Consider the following 23,027-nt stretch of genomic DNA (forward strand, 5'->3'; position numbering starts at 1 on the left):
CTATTATTATCCCCATTTTGCAATTGAGGAAATTGAGGCAGACAGAGATCAAATGACTTGCAGAAGGTCACATTGCTAGGAAATGTCTGAGGCTGGATTTGAACTCTAGCACTTTTTATCCATTGTATTAACTAGCTGCTTCTTTTCATACCTATTTCATAGGGATGTAGTGAATATAAATGATATTAGATTCATGATAGTATGAGTAAATGAAAATTACATAGTTGTTGTGTTTCAATTTTCTCCTGACTTGTCAGGTTACGGTAGTACAAGCTAAATCACAATAAATATTTGTTATTTGCTGAATTTTAATCTAAAGTTTATTTAAATTTTACTTTAGATTTAAATCTAAATTTAATCTAAAGTTATTGCTTCTACTGTCTCTTCAATCTGATCCCTTCTATTTACCACTTCCATTTCTGACTTTCCTGCTCAAAAATTTTAAATATCTCCCTAACCTACAAAACTTCAAGTTCTTCTACCTGTCTTTCAACCTATTTGTCCCAACCCTACCTTTTCTACCTGGGAGGTCACATTTTAACCTATATTATTTGATATGTCACAACACAAACCCTTAGATAGATTAGCCCCCACACATATGCTCATTCAAACCAGTATCTTTTTGTATTCTCCCTAAACCCAGTCTCTGAGCTGCCTACACTCTGGCAATTAACTCAGCCCTCTGCTCATAAATACCATATTCTATGAGTTACTAACACAAGAATGATATTAGCTCTTTTAAAGGGCCAGCTCTACTGCTATTCATTTCTTTAACTTAAGACCCATCACTGCAATGGCAGGCTGATTTCCACAAAAGTTTAGATAATCCCTGCCCCCAAATTCCAGTAAACAGGAAACTTCACAGTATCTGAAGCACGTCAACTTTTAAAGATTTTACTCCTTTAAAACTATTAGGTGATCCCAAAGAAAATAAAAGAAACTACCCAAAGAATTGTAGATGGGCCATTTGGTTTTGAATTGTAGTAAATATGGAAGTGCTCTGAATGGAAGATCTGGCTAAGACCCAGGGCTATATAAGCTATTACATGGTATCTCTAGTTATTATTAAAAAACCAACACGCTACGATTTGACATGAGGCTTTTGAAATCCCAAAGAAACAGAGCAATTTGTCAGATGGTGTTAAGCATGTGTGAGAGGCCTATTTCTTCAGTGTTTATTTAATTTTGGTTTAATCATACATGGATTAGCAAAACCTGGAGCACTGTGTACTGTCTATCGTGGTATTTAGGGGAATTGGCTTCCAACATTCCTGAAAGCCAAAATAACCAAGGGAATAGAGGCGATGCAAATTCATTATTTGCTTCTTTATTACATATTTATTTAGTAAGGCAGCCAGCCTATGAGACTGGATAAAGGCATCCTCAACCCTCCATTCCAACTAAGCCCTTATAAACCCCTCTCCAGAGGAAGATTGTTTCATTGTTTCAGGGATAAGCCATGCACACATTTTTGACAGTATATGCATCATATCTCACTCTTAAGAGATGATCTAAGCCTAACTCTAATATTGAATTACAGGCTGGAGATTTACTTCACTCGGAATGTTTTAGCTAAATAAGTATGTCATGTAAAGCATGAAGAATTTATCTTGTCCAACCAAAGGATTTACCTAGTATTCATTGAGGTGAATACTAATCACCTCAATTAAGTATTGTGGCAGAAATAAGGACTACAATGATAATAAGTCAATTAAATACAAGGTAGTGCTTTTGCTAGTCTCAAATACTCGTATATCTAGAAATTTATCTTTTAAGACCCAAGCAGAATTTAAGCTTCTAGAAAGAAAGGACTGGTTGGTTCTGGTGGGGTTTTTCTATCATTGTATCCTTTAGTGCCTAGAACAATATTGGCATACATAATTAATACATTCTTGTTGGATTGATTAAATTGAGCAGCACTCTGTCATAAGTAAAAGAAAAATCCAATTTTAAAAGGCATTATTCCATAGTCAGATAAGTCTGTAATTCACCCGCCCTTCCTGCAAAGAAGGATGTTGATGTTAATTCCTTTTCTGCTGAATGAACACTATGCAGATAGAGATCTCTGTGTCACAAAGGTGACATGTGATAGATTTTCATGAATCTCTAAGTGACAAGACTGAAGGCTACCATATCAAGGGATGTACTAAAGTCACATTACATTTAGGAGGGTCATAACTGACAGTTCTGTGTAATGACAAATTTCCAAGAACTCTGTCCACAACCACATCAGGAAAAAAAAATTATATATCAAAATAAAACACATTTTCATATGCAGTGATAGAAAAAGGAAAGAAATAATTCTGGAAGATATTAACCCCATATGTAAAGGCAAAATTATCTGCATGAGGCTTAATTATAAACCTTATCCTACTTAGGATTCTGGGAATAACAAGTGAAAATTTAATAAGAGCCTTATTCTATTTTGGAAAATGATATTTCCATAACTTAGGACCAATCTTCCGACAAACAAACAAACAAAGAAACAAGCCCATCCTTTATGCTTTCCCCAACTCTGTCTTTCCAGCTCTCTGGATGTCTTCCCCAACCTTTATCTCTGCTTGTGGAAATTCTACACATACTTCAAGGTTCCCTTCAAACACCATCTCTTTATGAAGCTTTGTTAATCTCTCTAACAAAAATCTCCCTCTCCCTTCTTTGTACAGTCAAAGCACTTTTGTTTGTGCCTGTCTTGTGATACTTATCACAACCCACCTTCTGATATAGTTATCTGTGTCCACGTCTTATCTCCCCTATAATACTGGAAGCTGTATGAGGATGGGACCATGTCTAATTCATCCTTATTCCCTCTATAAAGCCAAATTCAGTACCATATGCAATAATATTTATATTAATGAACTAATTTAATTTATTAAGCAATACTATGCATAGAACTAAGAACTAGAAAATCTATAGAGGTAATAAAAAAAAAAATGGAAAAGAGAGTTCATGGAGCTTACATCTAGAAATGGACATTTAACTAAACTTCAAAAACAGCAGTTGAACTCAAACCACTCAGCAGACAAATCAATTATTTAGGGAAAGTTAAAAGGATCCAAACCTTCACAAATTTAATGAGGAAATAACTGTATTCCCTAGGTTACTTCTGACAATTGAATGAAAGTCAATTATGAAAGACCATTAACTATATGGATAGTAAGTGGTATGGTAGACAGAGTGCTGAACATGGTGTTATGGAGACAAGCTCAAAAATTTGGTGCTCATGTGAGCCTGGGCAAGTAATTTAATCTCTTCCACTACTGTTTCCTAATCTGTAAAATGAGAATAATAATGGTACCTAAATCCCAGGTTTGTTGTGAGGCTCAAATGAGATAATATTTGTAAAATATTTAGCAAACTTTAAAAACTATGTAAATATTATCATTATATGTATGTATGTATCATTATATGTATGTATATATCAACAATGATATTATAGACATCGTAGTTCAAGGAACTAATAATTACAATGGATCATAGACATGTAAACATAATTCTAGTTCATCAATTTACTAATTGCCTAGCCTACTTATAGATTACGGTTTCTTCTTTTTCCCAAGGTTAAGTTTAAAGGTTTTATCACCAATCTCGCCTCAAAGTAATGAATTTTTCCACCTCAACAACTTTTAGATTCTACTCATTTATAAAGGGTTTATAATCTCAGTCAAGGGAGAAAACTCCTATAACAGTACTGACTGAGAATTTAAGAGCTTAGGATGCTTCAGAGTTAGGGGTTTTATATATATATGTATATTTCATACATACAATTCTGAGGGACATGTCAAGTTAAAAAAAAAATAAGAAAACCAAGATTACATAGTTTTGTGTAAATTTAAAGATTTTAAATATACTAAGAAAGTGCTATTTAAAAAAAATCTCATTACAAATCCTAGATTTAATGTTGGAAGGGGCCATAAGAGATTCATTTGTTCAATCCTCTCATTTCTAAGAAACTAAAGTCCAGAATGGATAGCAAAAAGCAGAGCAGAAACTAGAATTTGGGGTATTTGTCTCCCCATCTCATGTTCATTCTACTATATTATAATGCATCTCTAACCTTTTTATAAGGCAAAGAGACTCTTCTAATTATTTTATATGAATCTGAATTTGTCCATTGTATTTATCCTTAAAAATGAGGCATTAGCATTGTGTTACTATTCAAATTTAATAAAAAAATAACCTTTGCCACTTACTTTTTCTACTCTACATGCATACATATATATATATGTGTGTGTGTGTGTATGTCTGTGTATAAATATATGTATACATACATATAAATACATACCTTCTTTTTTTTTTTTATTAAAGATTTATCACATTTTATACCTTTCACAATACCTCTCACAATTTACATTCCTTGTTTGATTATTTTGCTTCCAGATGTATGACTCTAGATGGATTTAATCACCTAACCTCAGGGATATAACAAAGCTGGAAAGCCCTTCCTGTTTCTTGATCTTTGAAGAAAATAGAAAAAAAAAAATCAAGCCTGAGGTTTGATGATGACCCTGATACCCTGAAGGAACTTTCGTTCCACTATCAAATACTGAGTCTTTGAAAGGCAGAAAGAGAGGAGATGAAGGTCATGGAGAGATACACAGAGCTGTTAACCATTGATAAACCTTATCTCTTTATTGAATTTTCACTAATTGCCTCCTTTGGGCCAAGCACTTTGCTATTTTCTGGGGATACAAAGAAAAAAAATAATAAAATAGCCCATAACCTCAAGAAATTTATATTCTGTGGAATGCAGGAAGAGTAGGAATAATGTATATGGAAAATATACAAGATAATTTCTTATGAGAAGGCACTAGTAACTGGAATAAATCCAGATAGTCTTCCTAGAGGAAATGGCACTTGAGCAGAGTTTGAAAGAAGCAAGGTATTCTAATAAGTGGAAAAAATAAAGGAGTATATTTCAGACAGCCTGAGCAAATATATGGAGAAAAGATAAACTATCATCTTATGTGGAATAAACCACAGCCCAACTTGGCTGGAATATAAAGTTTGTGAAGGAGAGTAATATGTAATAAGCCTGGAAAAATTAGATTGGAAACAGACTATAAAGGCTTTTAAAAGCCAAACAGAGGCATTTTCATGTTATCCTAGATGCAAGAAGGAAACAGTAGGGTTTTTTTAGACGAATAAACTGGTCAAAACTATGCTTTGGGAAGATGATTGAAAGCTATGTGGAGGATGAATTAAAGAGGGGAAAGATAGAGACAGAGAGACCAATTAGTGGTTACTATTGAAATAAGAGATGATGAAGATTTGATTGAAGATGGGAGCTATGTGATGGCAAAGACAAAAACAGAAATAAAAACAAAGACAGAGAGAGAGAGACAGAGAAAGGGAGACAGAGACAACATTACAAATATTATCTCATTTAATCTTTACAATCTTGAGATTTAAGTACTGTTATTATCCTCATTTGGCAGTCGAGGAAAGTGAAACAAACAGCAGTTAAATAATTTGCTCAGAGTAACACAGATAGTTCTGTCCAAAGATTTGAAGTAGGACCTATTTCCTAGTTTCTAGATTGACCCCAGGACCTAGCACTCTATCCACAATACCACCTGGTTGCCCCTGATGCATATGAGAATGTGAGTAATTAGAGAAAAGAAGTTTTGAGGTTTTTTTGAAGTTTTAAACTAAAATAATTATGATCTCAATGGAAATAGAGAAAAGAGGAAGGATTTGGAGGAAGGGAAATGAATTGTTTTGGGCATAGTGAATTTGAGATCCTATGTGGGGACTGAATGTGGATCACAACATAGCATTTTCACTTTCTTTTGTTATTGTTTGCTCGCCTTTTATTTTCTTTCTCATTATTTTTCTTTTTGATCTGATTTTTCTTGTACAGCATGATAACTGTGGAAATATGTACAGAAGAATTGCACACATTTAAAATATATTGGATTACTTGCTATTTAAGAGAGGGAGTAGGAGAAGGGAAGGAGGAAAATATTTGGAACAAGGTTTTGGAAGGATCAATGTTGAAAACTATGCATTTATTTTGAAAACTAAAAACTAAAAAAAAAAAAAAAACTAAAAAGAGAAACTATGTGATACCCCTACATGACTTATTTCTAGGAATGTCATAATGAAAGGGAAGAATATTATAAGACATACTTAAATAAAGTACATTTATTGTTTGTAGAATATTATTTAGAAATTGTTTCAGCATGATATTTTTTGTTATTGTTCACTAATATTTATAAAATACACAAAGACACAAAGTATATTTGTTTCTAGGTTTATGTATATACCTTTCATCCCAGGATTCCTGAAGGGCAGAGTATAACAATTATACCTGGGATTAACACTTTATTAGTTCAATGGGTAAAGGAGCAATTTCATGGACAGTCTGTTGTTTGAGACTGCTCAGCCTCAACAGCTTTGCTTAATGAGGTTCACTGCCTTGCTTCTATTCAATGAAACTGGCACCCCAGTCAGATGTATCTTAGCTTGAAGCTGTGGTATTCATAGTGTGACCTTTTTCTATACATCCTTCCTGGCCCCTTCCAATTCATCTAGAGTACTTTCATCTGATACCTACATACTCCGGCTGCTGGTGTTCATTTCATTTGGAGACCTAAAAACCCACATTACAAATGTCTGAAGCTGTTTGTGAGGAAGCTGTGGGGCACCTTGATGAGGGGAAAGGCAGAAACAGAATGAACAGAATACTCATGGAAATATTCTTCACTCTTCAAAGAATCTGTCTCTTACTTTCAGGTATGGAACTACATATTAGATAGCTAAGGTTGATTAACTTACTGCCAAGTATGTTTGGAAATCTGAAGTTGCTCTAAGTCTAACTGCCAAATAACCGAATCACTATTGTATGACATAATTAATATGGACCAATATTTAGCAGATTTGATTTCTCTATTGATCAGCTCATTCTCAAATTTATAGTTGTTTATTCAAGGAAGATTAATAGAAGAAAGACTTCTGGTCTAAGGGTGAAAACTTAGGTCCTCTTATGAAGTAGTCATATGGCCTTAGACACAAAATCTTGAACCTAAATCATTGGTTCAGGTCAACATTGGTTGTCAACAATAGGTCCCAGACCAAGCCCACTGTTTGGGCCCTGATTGACTCAAAGTGAATATAAATAGCAATTGGCCAGAAACTCTGAGGGCCTTCCCCTCCCAGATTTGTATGTAAATATGTGTGTATGTATATATGTACACATGTGTGTATGTGTGTGTGTGTTTGACTAGATAAAAGAGAAAATTCTTTACCTCAATTGCTACCTAGCTTTAATCACTAAACGAGTGTGACCTCAGTCAAACTGAGACCTATTGAAGACCTTAGCTTAAAAAGGTCTAAGTCTCCTATTGCATTCAGAGCCATTTCCAGCTGTCCTGATCTATATCCGGCCACAGGGCCCAGGTAGCTCTGGAGGGGAAAATGAGGCAGGTGACCTTGCACAGCGTTCCTCACTTAAATCCAACTCACTTGTATGTCACAGCATCTCCTCCCTCTTCAATTATGAAGAACAACAACTTGATGTTTATAGAACTTGTATGTCTTAATATTTAAAATAAAGAACCTGAACTAGAGGATCCAGAATGAAAAGATCAAACACCAGTTAAATAACTGATTAGATTAATAAATACACCACTGGCATAATCTTCTCAATTTATACATAAGTATTAATGTAATAATCTGTAATTGCACCTACAAAATTAACCGTGTATATGTGTATATTACCTAATATCTGAGAGATCACATTTGTTTCCAGCGATGGCCATTACAATGTTTTCTGGGCCATGTTCTTTTAATTCTTTCACCCATTTCTTCAAGGTATTAAAAGAATCCTAAATCAAAAGAACAAGGAAATTATTCAGAAAGTTTCTTGGAATCTTTTAAACATCCAACATTTTCTTGCCATTACAAGTGTACTACAGTTTGATGAAGAAAGAATTTTCATTTGGTTCTTTTGAATAATGTGACTAATGTTACTCTCTGTATTGTGTAAATATAAAACTATCATTGAAAATATAATTCACACAATCTGAAACATTTCAATGCACTTCTCTTCACAAAAAGGATTGTGGTGCAAAATATTATCAAATATAATTATTGTATTGGTCAGTTTTGGGTTAGTGGGATTCTGTTGCTTTTGTTGTTATGAGACAGGGTTTTATGTTAGGTGAGGGGTGAAGGCAATTGAGAAATGAGTGTGATAATAAAAAAACAATAACTTTTGATAATACTTTAAAAATATAAAACTCACTCATGGAATAAAATTAAACATTTGATAAAAGTGAAACGCTTTTCTACTAACACTTTTCTCCATAACAAATAATAGGACTGATGTTATTCTGTCAGGGATAAAGGGCTTCTTTCGTGTTTGGTTCAATAGGAAGAATAGTTTTTGTGCTCTGAAGTTTTCTTTTCCATTTTGCCCTTCATTCACACCCTCCCTCCAGTCCTTGAGCCAAAGAATACAGAATACAGAAGCAAAGTGATACAAATTCATAAATGGTAGCAGTGATTGGTCATTAAACTAATGCCTTAGTGCTCTGAGTCAGCCTTTCAAAACTAAAAGTAAATAATTCAATTTGTAGGAGATAAATAAAATGTCAGCAGACTTCTGCAAGGTTCCATTAATGCACATCCTATAACCTCATTTTGTCAGATTTACACAACTCTCTCTCTCTCTCTCTCTCTCTCTCTCTCTCTCTCTCTCTCTCTCTCTCTCTCTCTCTCTCTCTTTCTTTCTTTCTCTCTGAATTTTAAGATCATAAATTTCCTGTAGTAAGGCCACAGGAACATTGTCAGAAAACAAGAATCTTATAACAGTGTACAAAATTCTGCAAATTCTTTTCTGTCCTCAAAAGTAAAAAAATTTGGTCAAGACAACTTTCAAAGTTCTACCTACAAATAAACAGAGTAAAATATTTTCTTAGAGTTAATAAACATCTGCTCTCTAAGAAGTATGGTTAGCTCATTTATTTCAGAATAGGCTGTACATCTACATGCATTGAAGCCCTTGGGAAATAAAAGCAATATGGAAAAGCCCACTTTAGCTCCTGAGGATCATTATTTCCTGGTGATGCAAGGCTGCATACTAAAAAACTCTGCAGTGTATTTGAGAGACCCAAGCAAAGGAATGAGCTGTTGCCTTCCTATGCTAAGTTAGGAGAAATATGATATTATTTCTCAGTTTGGCCCATCTTACCTGTTTAGTGATATCATACACTATAACAGCTGCTGCAGATCCCCGATAGTACATGGGTGCCAATGAATGGAACTGTTTAAGGAAAAATAAATGCAATTAGAACAAAATAAATACACTTAATGTAATTTCAGAACAAATGCAAGATTCTAGTCCCAAATCTGTCTAAGATAGTGGTTTCCACTGGTATTTCCCCAAAAATTATATTAAATAACTTAAAAAATCATTTTCACTGAATATTTCCTAGTGTTCTGCATATACCTACAAAACTCTATGACCTCTTCTTTGAAAACTGCCAAACTTCAATTTTATTTTAAATTTTGTCTAAGAGATTTTCCTTTTTTTTTTTCTATTACTCTTCATTCAGTTGATTTTCTTTTCTATGTCACTGACAAAGAGAATTCTATAATAGCAAGGGAAAAGATATAGGATAGGATGGCAGAAGAATGACAATTGTCATCATCAACACTTAGCAAGTGATTGCTGGAGATTAAACACCTTAAAATATTTCTATATCAGTCTAACTCCACACAACATTGGATTATTTTAAGAACCCTAATAAAGCACACAATAGAAGGTATTCCATTCAAAAGCTTTATAAAAACAATATCATTGGTGCTAAGATTCTTATTAGGAAGGAAAGAAAGAAGAAAGGAAGAAAAGGGAGGAAGAAGGGAAGGAAAGGAAAAAAAAAGAAACAAGGGAAAGGGAAAAGGAAGAGAGAGGAGAACCAGGCAAGATAGAGAAGGGAAGTTAGGCAGTTCAGAAATTTTTATTATAAGGACATCATCCCATCATCCTGAGGACTTAGTAGTAAGCCGAGAACCTGATGAATATTCAACATATCTGTCTATTGATTAAATGACTGTAACCTTCCACTTATTTTCTTTGAATTACTAGATCTCTCTCCAATTGAGGAAATTCATTCTACCTTTACCTATGAAGATCTCTGAATCTACTTTCCTTCCCTACAATTTAAAATATCAAATGTCTATGAAGCAAGAAGGATTTCACTTAAATATTATAAGAATACAGATAGAGTCTTCATATACAGTCATATTTTTTTAACAGAATTGTATACAAAGTCTCAGTTCAGAAAGAATTGTTGAACCCACCTTGGAAAGCAAAGAGTTATAAATTCATCAAAATAAATCATTAAACACAATATAAGGCCCAATTTTGCAGCTCTCAATGAAACAAAATTCCTATAAAGGTTGTAGAGGTTGAGCCTCATTTAAAAACTCCAGAAAAGGTATTTCATTTGCAAAATTGTTACATTATCATATGGTGGCTATTTAAAGACATCAGTGATCAATCTGGAAAAGAAGGAGGTGGTTCCTTTTGATTATGATGATGACAACAATAGGGACAACTAGCATTTATATAGTGATTTAAAGTTTGCAAAACACTGTTAGGTTCATACTAAGTGCTAATGAGATAATGAGATATTAGGTTCTTGACCTAATCGTCAAGTACTTGATAATTCTCTAGTTCCAGCCTTTCCAGGGGAAGAGCTTGCATGCTTAGGAGGAGCAAGTTCATTGGTTGAAGTAATTCTTCCCAGAAGCCCTTGCATTATCCCACACCCATTCTCTGGGAGGATACTAGAGAATTGTCAAGTACCGACTTAGCACTTAGTAAGAACCTAATATCTCATTATCTCATTAGCACTTAGTAAGAACCTAACAAAACACTTTAGAAATTTTAGTTCATTTTAACCTCACAACAACCCTAAGAGATAGGTGCTATTATACCTATTTTACAGCTGAGGAAACAAGCAGAATTTAAGTGACTTGTTTAGCATCACATAGCTAATATATTTCCGAGGTAGAATTTGCACACGGATCTTCCTGTCTCCAGGTCCAGCTTTTTATCTAGTGCTCCACCTAGAAATACCAGTACAGAAATGATTGTAGAATAAAGGCAAAAAGCACATAGATATAGATATAGATTATTTAAAATAGCAGCAGTTCCATGTTGTGTTTTGTAGCTACAAGAAGTAAAACATGGTATTAAATTCCGACTTTTTAATAGAGTGATTATTAGAACACTGGTTCAAATGTTTTTCCTTTAGGAAACAATATGTGAATATCTTTCTTTTTTAATGTGAATATTTTTATATTTTTTCAAGTTCAACTTTTGTTTTTCAATTTTTCTTTCTTTCTTTTTTTTTTTTTTTTTTTTGCTGAGGCAATTGGGGTTCAGTGACTTGCCCAGGGTCACACAGCTAGGAGGTATTAAGTGTCTGAGATGAGATTTGAATTTAGGTCCTCCTGACTTTAGGGCTGGTGCTCTATCCACTGAACCACATTTCAAAATTTTGAGTTACAAATTCTCTCCTTTTCTTCTCTCCACTCCCTTAGATGGCAAGCAATTAGATACAAATTATATATGTATTGTCATGCAAAACATATTTCCATATCAGCCACATTATGAAAGAAAACAGACAAAAAGGAAAATAAAGTTTCTAAAAAGCATACTTTGATATGCATTCAGACTCTTATCATTTCTTTCTCTGGAGATGGATACAATTTTTTATCATTCAAACTGGCCATAAAAACTGAACAGCTAAAGAAGAATGCACATAGCTAGGATCTTAAAATTTTCTCTATATAAAAAATTCCTACATTTCAATAGGAGGTCACTATGCTCCATGAGAATCAATCAGTTAGCAAGCATTTATTAAATACCTACTATGTGGGAGACACTAGGATTACCAAGACAACAATGATGTATACTTCCTGCTAACAAGTTTTGATGTTCCCCATAGTATAGTTTCAGTCCCCTATATAGATAAAAATATTATTTATAGATTATAATCCCCTAAATGAAGCCTCTGTTTTGACAATTTTTTTTCCAGCCCAATTCAGAACAATTATTTTAACAAGGGCTCTAAAGGGTGCATGTGGTGGGGGAAGATTGGGGATGGTGTCAAAGTCAGAAAGAGGAATTCGATGAAAAGCAAACAGCCCAAAGTCAGTCCAGGGTCAAAGAACAGTGCCACCAGTCAGCAGAAGAAAGTTTAATCAAAGGAATCAACTAAGCTGCTGATTCAAGAGTACATGCTCTTGAGGCAAGGGTACAAAAAGCTCTATAAAACAGGAAACATTTAAAATTTACTTCCTTCTTCTACTCCTCACAGGATCAAGATAGGTCAAAAATTATATCCCTTGTTTTACAGAGTAAGAAATAGAAAGATTAAGTAATTTGTCCAAGTTATACAGGAGAGCCATTACAGAGTTAGTGATGGAATTGAATAATTTCTGATAGATTTTGATTTCCTCATGGAAAGAAACTTTCTATTCTATACATATAAAATATATACACAAACGCACACACATACACATATGTTATAGTGAAATATTTTAATGTCATATACATTGTAGAGAAAGAAAAAAGGGGAGACAGAGGGGAGAAAAGGAGAGAAAGAAAGGGGGAGGGGAGAAAGGAGGAATGAGGAGGGAGGAAGGGAATGAGAAAGAGAGAGAGGGAGAGGGAGAAATGAGGAAAAGGAAGAGAGTTGATTTTGTTAATCATCATTTTATAAGCCAGAAATTTCACAATTCTAGTTGCTGATATTTGTCTAAAGTCCTGAGAAAGATTCAAGGTCTATCATAGTTTTTCTTCTTTGCAGGATAAAGAAAAATGTTCTGGAGTTTAACAACACACACCTGCTTGTGCATTCTAATTTGATTTGTTTGCATGTTTGATGATCTGCAGACAAAAAAGCTGAAATAAATCTCTTAGGAACAATCAGTGTTGCAATATTTAAGGAATTAACTCTTTGCTTTAAAGTATCCTAGTCAATCAGTTTGGAAAATAATATACACTGAAGACTTAGAAAATTCTTATGATTTTGAAAAATCTGTTTCCTGAAGGGTCAAAAATCAAACATTTTCTATCTTTGGTTTCAAAAGAAAGATGAAGGCAGCTGATTAAAAAAAAAAAAAAAAAAGTTTCTTTTCAAGATCCCAAAAGTCATGTTGCAGCCATCATGGAAAACTATAAGTTATATAAATTCAATCATAAAGGAAACATTATTGACTTTTTCCAGTGATCTGTTTCTTAAAGCAAGAGGCCACAGTATCCAAGGTCAGAGTACTCAAAACACCATGAGAAAACGCCACAGGGTGCATTCCAAAGACCAGACCAGACCAGATTAGTTAAATCCTAGATCATGACTGGTGTCACAGAATTACAGAAATCTGAGGAATCAGAAGAGACTCCAGATTAGCCTATACCTAAAAGGTATATCTAAAAGACCTTTCTATGACCTAGAGGTTGATAAGTAAGGGAAATTACTGGCTCTTAAGGCAGCCCATTCCCCTTTCAGCTAGCTCCAGTAATTAAGAAGTTTTATGGAACTCAAACCTAATTTGTTTAACTTTCAATTAACTTTTTGCAAATGCTGGTTGCTCTTAGCCTTGCCCAATGGAGTCAAGAAGAATACATAAATTATTTCCAAAGGACAGTTCATCAAATATTTGAAACTGCTATTATGTACTTTCACTTTTCATCTCCATCTCCTTCAACTGATCCTCATAAAGCATGAACTGCAACCCCTTCCTCATTCTGGTTGCCCTCTCTCAAGATACTTTCCATCTGATCAACATATTTCTTAAAAGGTTTTACCTAGAACTGAATATAATGAGTGACTTGACCCAAGCATATTCATTTAAGATGTCTCTGACCTAATCCAGTCACTTTTCTGTGAGATCAGAGAACCACTTAGAAGGTCTTAGTTTAGTTTCAGGATCAATCCATGTACTGAAAACCTTCCTCTTTTGACAATGAAGAATAACATGACAATTTGTCATGCCTCTCTCATTCTACACAATTAATTTTTCTAAATCATACTTTTCCTGAAAAGGAAAATCCCTTTTACTATTTTGCAAGCAGAACTCTTCAGATCTCTATTTATCATTTGCATTCATCATGTGAGTTTCCATTATTTTCTGGGTTATTAGTCACTCAGATTTTGTTTTACTCCAAGATTCACATCCATAGACCATTAACAGGAAAACATTTATGTGGAAAAGATGGGTTTTTACACCAAAAGCCACTTGAGATCATTAAAAGGTTTGGGCAATTTTCTCCCATTTAATTCTGAGTCTTACTCATTGTCCATCTGTGTCAGGTATCCTAGATGTATGTATGTAGTGAATGTGTTATATGTATTCAATGGATTAGTTACTGAACTGTATGGTACAGTTACTTAAAGGGTCTCTTTTCATGCCCTTTTTTCTACATGAATTATTCATCTCCCTTGATTTTTGGATTACACTAAAGATCTCATCTTGTAATACTGAAGCAAAGGGGAAGGAAGGAGATGAACTTTATACAATCGGCACATACACAAGCAATGAACCGCCTGGAGAATCTCACCATCTAGAAGGACTCCCTCTTCCTTGTTAACCTTCCCCAAGACATCTTTCCTGACACAGATGAATGAATACTTTCTCATTATGTTTTATGCTTTACTTGAAGTTAACAATGAGATAATTGTGGAACAGTTTTCTCTGTGATGACATTTGCCAAAGAATATTGTATATGCATGAAATACTATATCATGCATGAGGAAGCATCCTCCATGTTGAAGGAGAGTATACAAGCTTCTATTTTACCCTAGAAAATTTAAGAGAGGGGTATAATCAATAAATAATAAGTACTACTAGATCTCATGTTCTCAGCTCTTTTTAGTTAATGAAATGACTACAAAGATATAGTCTGCCATAACAACCAGTTGTAAGTTTATAGCTCAGAGGCATCTAGATCACTTGAGTAGGTCCCTTACCAGCCTCAGTTTTCTCATCAGTAAAATGAAGGAGAAGGGATTTAGATTCAGTGACCTCAATGGTCCCTTCCAGATCAAAATCTATAATCCCACAACTCTATGAAAAGATTGTTGCTTTGTCCTTGAAAAGGACCATGACATTAGGAAGGTTTTGCCATGACATGCAAGTGAACTGGATTTAAGTGAGGTGGGCTGTGCAAGGTCATCTGTCTCATTTAGTTTTCCTCAAGTATTTTAAGAGTCTATGACCTGGAAGAGGCCTGTTTAGCATACTATTCTTTGTCCTTTCCTTATTCTCAGTTCTCTGCACTGTAAGGAATATGTTAGGTGCTCAATAAACTTGAATTTGTTGAATAAGTGAGTATAACAATATTAATTCTATTATGTGTTAGGCACTTTACAATTATTTCATCTGATCTTTATTTTATTTGATTTTATTTTTTCCTTTTTCTGAGGCTGGGGTTAAGTGACTTGCCCAGGGTCACACAGCTAGGAAGTGTTAAGTGTCTGAGGCCAGATTTGAACTCTGGTTCTCCTGAATTCAGGGCTGGTTCTCTATCCACTGCACCACCTAGCTGCCCATCATCTGATCTTTATTTAAGGCACGTAACTTGTAAGCGAACTAAGTGAGGTCACATTTGAACTCAGTTCTTTCTTTTTTTTTACACTATGGGCCCAGCATTCTATCCACTGAACCATCATCCCTGGGTATGTCTCTTAGGCCAGTTTATTCCTTTCATGGATAGATAGGTAGATAGATAGAAAGAAAGAACTAAAGTATTTTTGTGGTCTCTGCCCTCAAGGAATTTATGTTCTATTGCAAGGATAGGGGGAGAAGAAAAAAGAATAGTAAACAGGTAAAAAAATATTAAGTCTATATAGAGTAAATACATATGTCAGAATATGTTAATAATGATGATATTGTTAATAATTAGTGTTTGGTGATCTGAAAGGAAAATTAGAAGAGCTGTTTTTTAAACTGGGAAAATCAAGCCATTTCTATGCAACACATTTCTCATTAAACTCAGTACAGAAGATTCATATGAAACAACCTGACTGAGCTAATGTAATACAGGTCTATTTTTTAAAAGCAGCCACCCAGAGCAATATTCTATCCAAGCACCCATAGCAAAACAGACTTTATGAAAGAGACTTTGTGAGGAGATACCATGATAGAAGCTCAAACAGAAAGAACAGCAAAGGATAGATATTTTTTTAAAGAGAGTGTTTATTTTAAATAATTAAGACATAAACTGACCATTAAATGATCACTGTTAGGTCTGTCTCATGAATTATTGAAGAGAGTGTTTTGTTTATAATGCATTGCTCTCCAGCTCTTTCCTGGAAATGGAATCATTTTAAAATAAATCTGCTGGGCAGTTTTTTTCCCCAAATTCTTCTTTTCTGGGGACTTATACTATTAATGAGTCAAAATTTAAATAGGTCAGCCACCAAAACCCTCAGCTGTGACCAAAGGATAATTTTTATGTAGGTTGGAAAGATTAATCACTTCTGACCTAATACAAATATTAAATTTAAAAAGTGACATAATGTATTTAGGGAAAGAGAGGAGTGACAGCAATCAAATTAAAAAGCCATTTGGAAGTAAAACATAATCATGAAGAGAATGTAAAAAACCTGTCCTTGAAAGGTTGAATATCTCAGGACTAGCACAAAAGATGCCAATTTGCAGTTTTTCTTCACCAGCTATACAACAGAATAGCCTAAAAGTCTAGTAAACTGTCCATCCAGATAATTTTCAGATACCTCTGAATCATTCAAAAGAAACTCCACAGGGAATCTTGAAATGCTAACCTTTTACTCAAAAACAAGTATTTTGGATTCTCTACTTCATAAAAAAGGAATACATGCCCAGCTTGTTTATCATTACTCACTTCCTCCCAGTCACAGCATCATAGAAATGGAATAAGAATTTGAAAATCATTGTCTAGACAAGAGATGTTAGACTTAGGGTGCAGGTATAGATGTCTATTTTTTGAGATGGCCAATGTATGAATTTGTTTTGCTTAATTAAGTATATTTGTTTTGCCTTATTATAAGTCTTGGAAGAAATTGACATTGCCAATAAATTAGAGTGGGGGTACTAAAGTTTTGCCCCTCCCTCTATTCTAACTCATCCCACTCTATCCCTCCTTGGCACCAGGCTCACTTGTTCCAGCCCTCTGACCTACCACAGCAGAATGAGGTGGCAGGTTGTAAATAAAATGAGCCCTAAAACAATAGTCAGAAAATCTGGTTATTCATCCAGTCCTGGCACTTTGCTGTCTCTGCATCCTCTCTGGTTACCTCTCAGCTTCTTCTCCTGTAAGATTAAATGATTAAATGATTTCTCAAGTTTCCAGGCCTATAATTCCACGACTTGTTCTGAGATCACAAGACTTTCACACAAAAAAGGAGTTAATACCGGTGGGAATTCTCTTTTACCTAGTACTCCATTCCCTTCTTCTAGCTAGTTGTCACTCATTACACCATAATTTCCACTTTCTATTTCCAGTCTCTACATTAGAAATTCTTAATTTTTTTTTTCCTGTTCTGAACCCCTTTGGGAGTCTGGTAAAATCCATGGACTTTTTCTCAGAATAATGTGGCTCTGGGAGAGAGGTTTGTTTGTTGGAATTTTTTTTAGGGTTTTTAAAAATTCATAACCAAAATAAATGCCAAATTTAAGTTGCAATTAGGGAAAACAAACTTGTAATATTTTTTCCTATAGAAGTTCACGAACTCCCTGCAAACTATCCTCTTTGGCTATCCATTAATACCTCTTGCTCTACATCCAGCAAAATGATGGAAACTCCTAGAGGGAAGAACTTTTTTTTTTTTTTTTTTGGTCCTTGTTTTCCAAAGCAAGACTCTCTTTTACCCTTTTTCTGCCTTCTTTTCTCATGACTGCAGCTAACACATAGTAGGGTCTAAATAAATGTTTATTGACAGACCCTAGCACCATGCCTGGCAGGCAGTAAACTCCAAATAAATGAAGTGCAATGACATCCTTTACAAACCCAAGCTTGGCTCCTGCCTGAGTTTACATATGTTGGGGGGAGGAGGAAGACCTAACAGTATCCAGTATCCCAAGCAAATTCATTCAGACCACCCAAAGAGCCTCAGGAAAATTCCTTAAATGCAGATTTGTGGTATCATAAATTCTATGAGAGCAAAATTCCACATATTGACATTCCATGTAAAAAATGAGCAGTTGTGGAAAATAAATGATAGCCTAGAGCATCTGGCTCCAGCTGGGCTGTACCTTTACAATTGAGAAAGAATCAAGCTAGAATTTTCTGGCAATGTACTCTGGAATTTAGCTATGTGTTTCACTTTTCAGAGAATAGTCTGTCCCTGGAGACCTACTTACACTGGGGCTAAAATCTTGCCTTCTAAGATTTCTTGGCTTGGACAGGTCTCTACGGTCCACTCTCAGGGCTGCCTCCTATCCTGTGAACTTAATCAGAAACCCTGCAACAACCCTCAAACCTTAGGCTAAGAAAAAGAGGCAAGAACAGAAAATCAAAACAAGGCCAGGATACTATTGGGTTTCTGAGAAAGGGGGAAGTGGTAAAAAAGAAAATTCTTGACATTCCCAACATTCTCATCTGGCAGGGTGTGAATGGAAAATTTTATGTCTTAGGATTCTTTCAGTTCCATTCAGCAAATGTTTTGCAAGTTTTATTTGGACTCACTCTCTAGGCAAAGGAACTGTAGAAATCCAACTCTGAACAAAAACCATGATAAACAGATTGCACAAAGGTATATTTAAACCCAGCAGAAACCAACCTCAAGGATCATTTGTTTATTCAGGGTTCAAAAATACATGGGGTTTAAGAATCTTACTAGAAAGTCTCCTTGATTTAGAAGCATCCCTCCTCCTTCTTACTCATTTGGCAAGGTATGATACAAATCATTTAGCCCAGGTAGCCCTTTATAAAAAAGGGTCCAGATACTCTCTGTATCAGCATCTAATCAAAACTGTAGCTCACAAGTCCCAATGTAATTTTCTTTTTTGATTAGATCAAACTAGAGGATACAAAATAACAGGGGAAAGAACAAAGAAGATACAATCAAAGATAGTGACTCCTACAAATTTCATATCACTGATGAGAAAGAGAATATTCATAATCCGAACAAACTCATCCTTCTAAGACTGCATCCCATTTTAAACACCTCTCTGCCCCTTGAAGCTGTCCCTAGCTGCTTCCTCACAGAATTAATGATGTCATCTACTGTGTTGCTTTCTCTATTGAGCTGCCATCTGCTGCTTCTCCACTGAGTTTACTGCCATCTGCTCTTTCTTGATGAATTTGCTATTAGTCTGCTTCACCATTGAAATGTTATTGCCATCTGCTGCTTTCCTACTGAACTGTATCTTCTAGGTGGTTTATTCCTGGGAGAGTAGTATTATGAGCCAACTCACTGCAAGCCTGAGAACGACTTTGTCTCTTTTGTGAGTCAAACCCATAGTCACATCTAGTCAGCAACACAGTCTTTGAATTATGAATACTGTACTTCCCCCTTAATAAAAATGTTCCTTCCTGAAGCCTGATTGATGGGATGAGTAAATTCCTTATAACTCCCAACTTGCCCCTGAATAATTGCACCATAGTCATGAATACTCTTTTAGGGCTTCAATTAGCAATATTGGCGGGGCAAGATAGAGCTGACAATCTTTGACTCTGAAGCTACATCCAAACTTCTGCTTTTATAGAAAGAAATGGTCTAATATAAATACAGAAACTTTCTCCAAAATATACATACATACATACTATGCATATATATATATACACATACACACACATACTATATACACACAAAAAATATTTTAGGGTTTACTCACAATTATCTGAGTTACATAATACACTTATTATCTCCATTTTTACAAATGAGGAAAATTAATCTAAGAAAGGTTACATTGTGCTCACAATTAAAATACTAGTAATTGTCAACCAATCAAAAACCATGTCTTCAGCTCCAAGTTCAGTGTTCCATCTGGAATACCATGCCATGTATAAATTGTGAACTTTTTTTTATTCAATTAAACTTAAATGTTCAAAACCAGAATTATGGACAATAATCAACACCTTGAAGTGCTATAGTAATGCCAACATATTCAACTCATAGAAAATTGAAGTTGAAGGGGACTCTTTTGATTTAATCCTCTCAATTTACAAATGAGAAAAAAAAAAAATGAGACCACTGACTTCATGGAGACAGTGAATTGTGCTCTATCTTGTTGCATCTCTAAGTTACCATACAAATGGAAGTTATTTAAACTTAAAATCCATGTACACAGAGACTTTAGTTATCTTCTTTTCCCATCAGATATGATCATAGTTCTTCACATTTGCAGGTAATCTTAAGGGAGGAAAAAAAATCCATCACAGTCTACACTGTTATATTCATATTTATCTATTTGCTCCTTTTCTCATTTTCCATATTCACATTAAACTTTTTCCAAAACAAATATCATAATTAAGAAAGTTATCAAGTACTGCTAATCTAAGGAATAAAAAAATAACAGGGATAAATGAAATGTGGTGTACCTTAAAATAGAAAATATAGACCAGGAGGTAAAGAATTTGCTCCCATTTTCTCTCATATTTTGTGGGAATCTAAGTAATAAGGTATATAGGTGGTATTCTCTCAAAGACTTTTCTATGCTTTGCCACAAGCTGCAATAAGCTGTATTTGATTCAATTCAGCCAATAATTAGTAAGTAACTACTATATACAAGATCCTGTGCTAGATTCTAGATACACAACAAAAAAGATAAAACAGTCCCTGCCTTCACAGAAAGAAGAATTCAACTAGCAGATACATAAGCATGAGAAAATCTGAAGAGGAAAAACCCACAAACAATTGGAAGGAAGAAAAGTAATCTGAGTTCCCTGGAGAAAGTTATACTTTTAATCAAAAGGGAAATTTGGAAAAGAGGTATGCTTAGTATAGAAGATGTTACATAAAAGACATCAAGATAGTTAGAAGTGTTAAATAGGCACTTAATAACACATTCAAAATAGTTAACCCTTACTATCCATATAGAAAAAACAATAGATAAAGGATGTCATTTGCCAGAATAAGAGATGCACTTGTATGAATGTATGTCTACCTTAGATAAAGTAAATAGACAGCAAACTTTCCTCACAATTAAAAAGGAGCAAAAGAACAGGTTTGAATTCATTTGGTTTGCAATGCTGAATTGCAATGTCTACAGTATTTCCAACTACCCCATCCTTCTCCCTGAAATAAAAAAAAAAAAAAACCCACATCTTTTTTAGCTCCAGTATTGTTCTAGTTATGCCTAGTTTAAGAATTTGGAAATACTACAATGTCCAAGACATCAAATTTTTGAGTCTCTTCCTCCCCTACCTCCAAAAAAAGAGATATGTGGTGAGTCAATCAATCATTAGTGGTATCTATTATGTGTCAGGCACTGTGCTAAGTACTGGGGAATATAAAAAGAAGCAAAAAAGAAAAGATCTTGCCCTCAAAGAGATAACATCAAATAAATATCTACAAAACAAGCTACATAAATAGAAAAAAAAATAACAGAGGGGAGGTACTAGCATTAAGAAGGGCTGGGAAAAGCTTTCTATAAAAGATGGGATTTAGTTGTTTAATTGGGGGATATATATGCTTATTGCCAATGAAAAATTACATGCAAGATAATTGTATAAATATGTATGTCTATATTGGATTTACATATATTTTACCATGTTTAATATATATTGGATTACTTGCCATCTAAGAGAGGGGGTGAGGGGAAGGGGGAGAAATTAGAACACAAAGTTTTGCAAGGGTCAATGGTAAATATATATATATATATATATATATATATATATATATATATATATATATGTCTTTTCATATGTTTTGAAAATAAAAAGCTTCAATAAAAGAAGAAAAGAAAAATTACATACAAAAAGTAGCACAAAATATATCAATAAAGAGACATCTGACCAAAATGGAAGTATCTTTCTCAGATAACAGAAATGAAGGATAACATACAGATAAATCAACATACTGCTTCCATATCCATATCCATAATGATTTCAAGAGACAGAGAAGCTTCCCAATGTATTGGTTAGTCTCCATGACAAGAAGTTATGGGAGGATATAAACAAGATGCTTAATATGAAAATACATCCATAGGCTATGATCTGTACCACTAGAGGAAGTATTCATATTGGCAAAAACAAAGATTGAATCAAGTAGCAAAGAAAAATCCTAATATAACAGAATTTAAGATTTAGAAGGATTTCAGAAGCCAACTATTCCAACTGATACCTGAATAAGAATTCTCTCTATGACATTCTCAGAAAATGGTCATTTAACCATTGCTGAAGTCCTCCAGCGAGAAAGAAATTATCTCATTTTATTAAAAATCAGCCTCATCTATCAAGGCCCTTTTAAAACCTAACTCATATCATCTGTTATGTCAGATATCCTTTTCAACTTTGTACTGTCTGTAAATTTGATAAGGATGCCATCCTCTAATTTTTTCTAGTTGACTAATAAAAATGTTAAATGGCAGTAAGAGAACCAGGTCTCTAGAGCTCTCTTTCCTACTTGGTATTGGGTGAATAATGGCTCATCTTTGGATGCTGCCATTGAACTATGTTCAATGTATGTGTTCTGTTGTTTAGCTCACTTTTATCTTTCTTATCCAGAAAAATAACATAAGTGACCTAATTGAGTGTTTTTTTAAAATCTAGGTAAATTATATCTATAGCACTATTCCACTCTAATCACCCTATTAAAAAGAAAAAAAGAAATGAAAAGTCTAGTAACCCTATTTTTAAAAATTTATATATGCCGGGGCAGCTAGGTGGCACAGTGGATAGAGCACCAGCCTTGAATTCAGGAGGACCTGAGTTCAAATCTGGTCTCAGACACTTAATACTTCCTACCTGTGTGACTCTGGGCAAGTTACTTAACCCCAGCCTCAAAAAAAAAAAAAAAAAAAAAATTATATATGTCAGGTAAATAATATATAATTAACATTTGTTACATACAATCAATAAGCAA

The 23,027-nt window shown here is 34.3% G+C and overlaps 1 protein-coding gene across 2 annotated transcripts in view; it reads right to left on the reverse strand.

The window, feature by feature from the left end:
- The window catches only part of RAB31 (RAB31, member RAS oncogene family), a 171,251-nt gene that overhangs the window by 47,108 nt on the left and 101,116 nt on the right, over nucleotides 1–23,027 (reverse strand). For both annotated transcript variants that reach the window (XM_074274945.1, XM_074274952.1), the window contains exons 4-5: nucleotides 9,197–9,268; nucleotides 7,723–7,829 (exon numbers count right to left, since the gene is read on the reverse strand). In XM_074274945.1, the coding sequence (XP_074131046.1) occupies nucleotides 7,723–7,829; nucleotides 9,197–9,268 (179 nt within the window). The remainder of the gene's footprint in view (nucleotides 1–7,722; nucleotides 7,830–9,196; nucleotides 9,269–23,027) is intronic.

The sequence above is a fragment of the Sminthopsis crassicaudata genome, chromosome 1, assembly GCF_048593235.1.
Source record: "Sminthopsis crassicaudata isolate SCR6 chromosome 1, ASM4859323v1, whole genome shotgun sequence".
Taxonomy (NCBI): domain Eukaryota; kingdom Metazoa; phylum Chordata; class Mammalia; order Dasyuromorphia; family Dasyuridae; genus Sminthopsis; species Sminthopsis crassicaudata.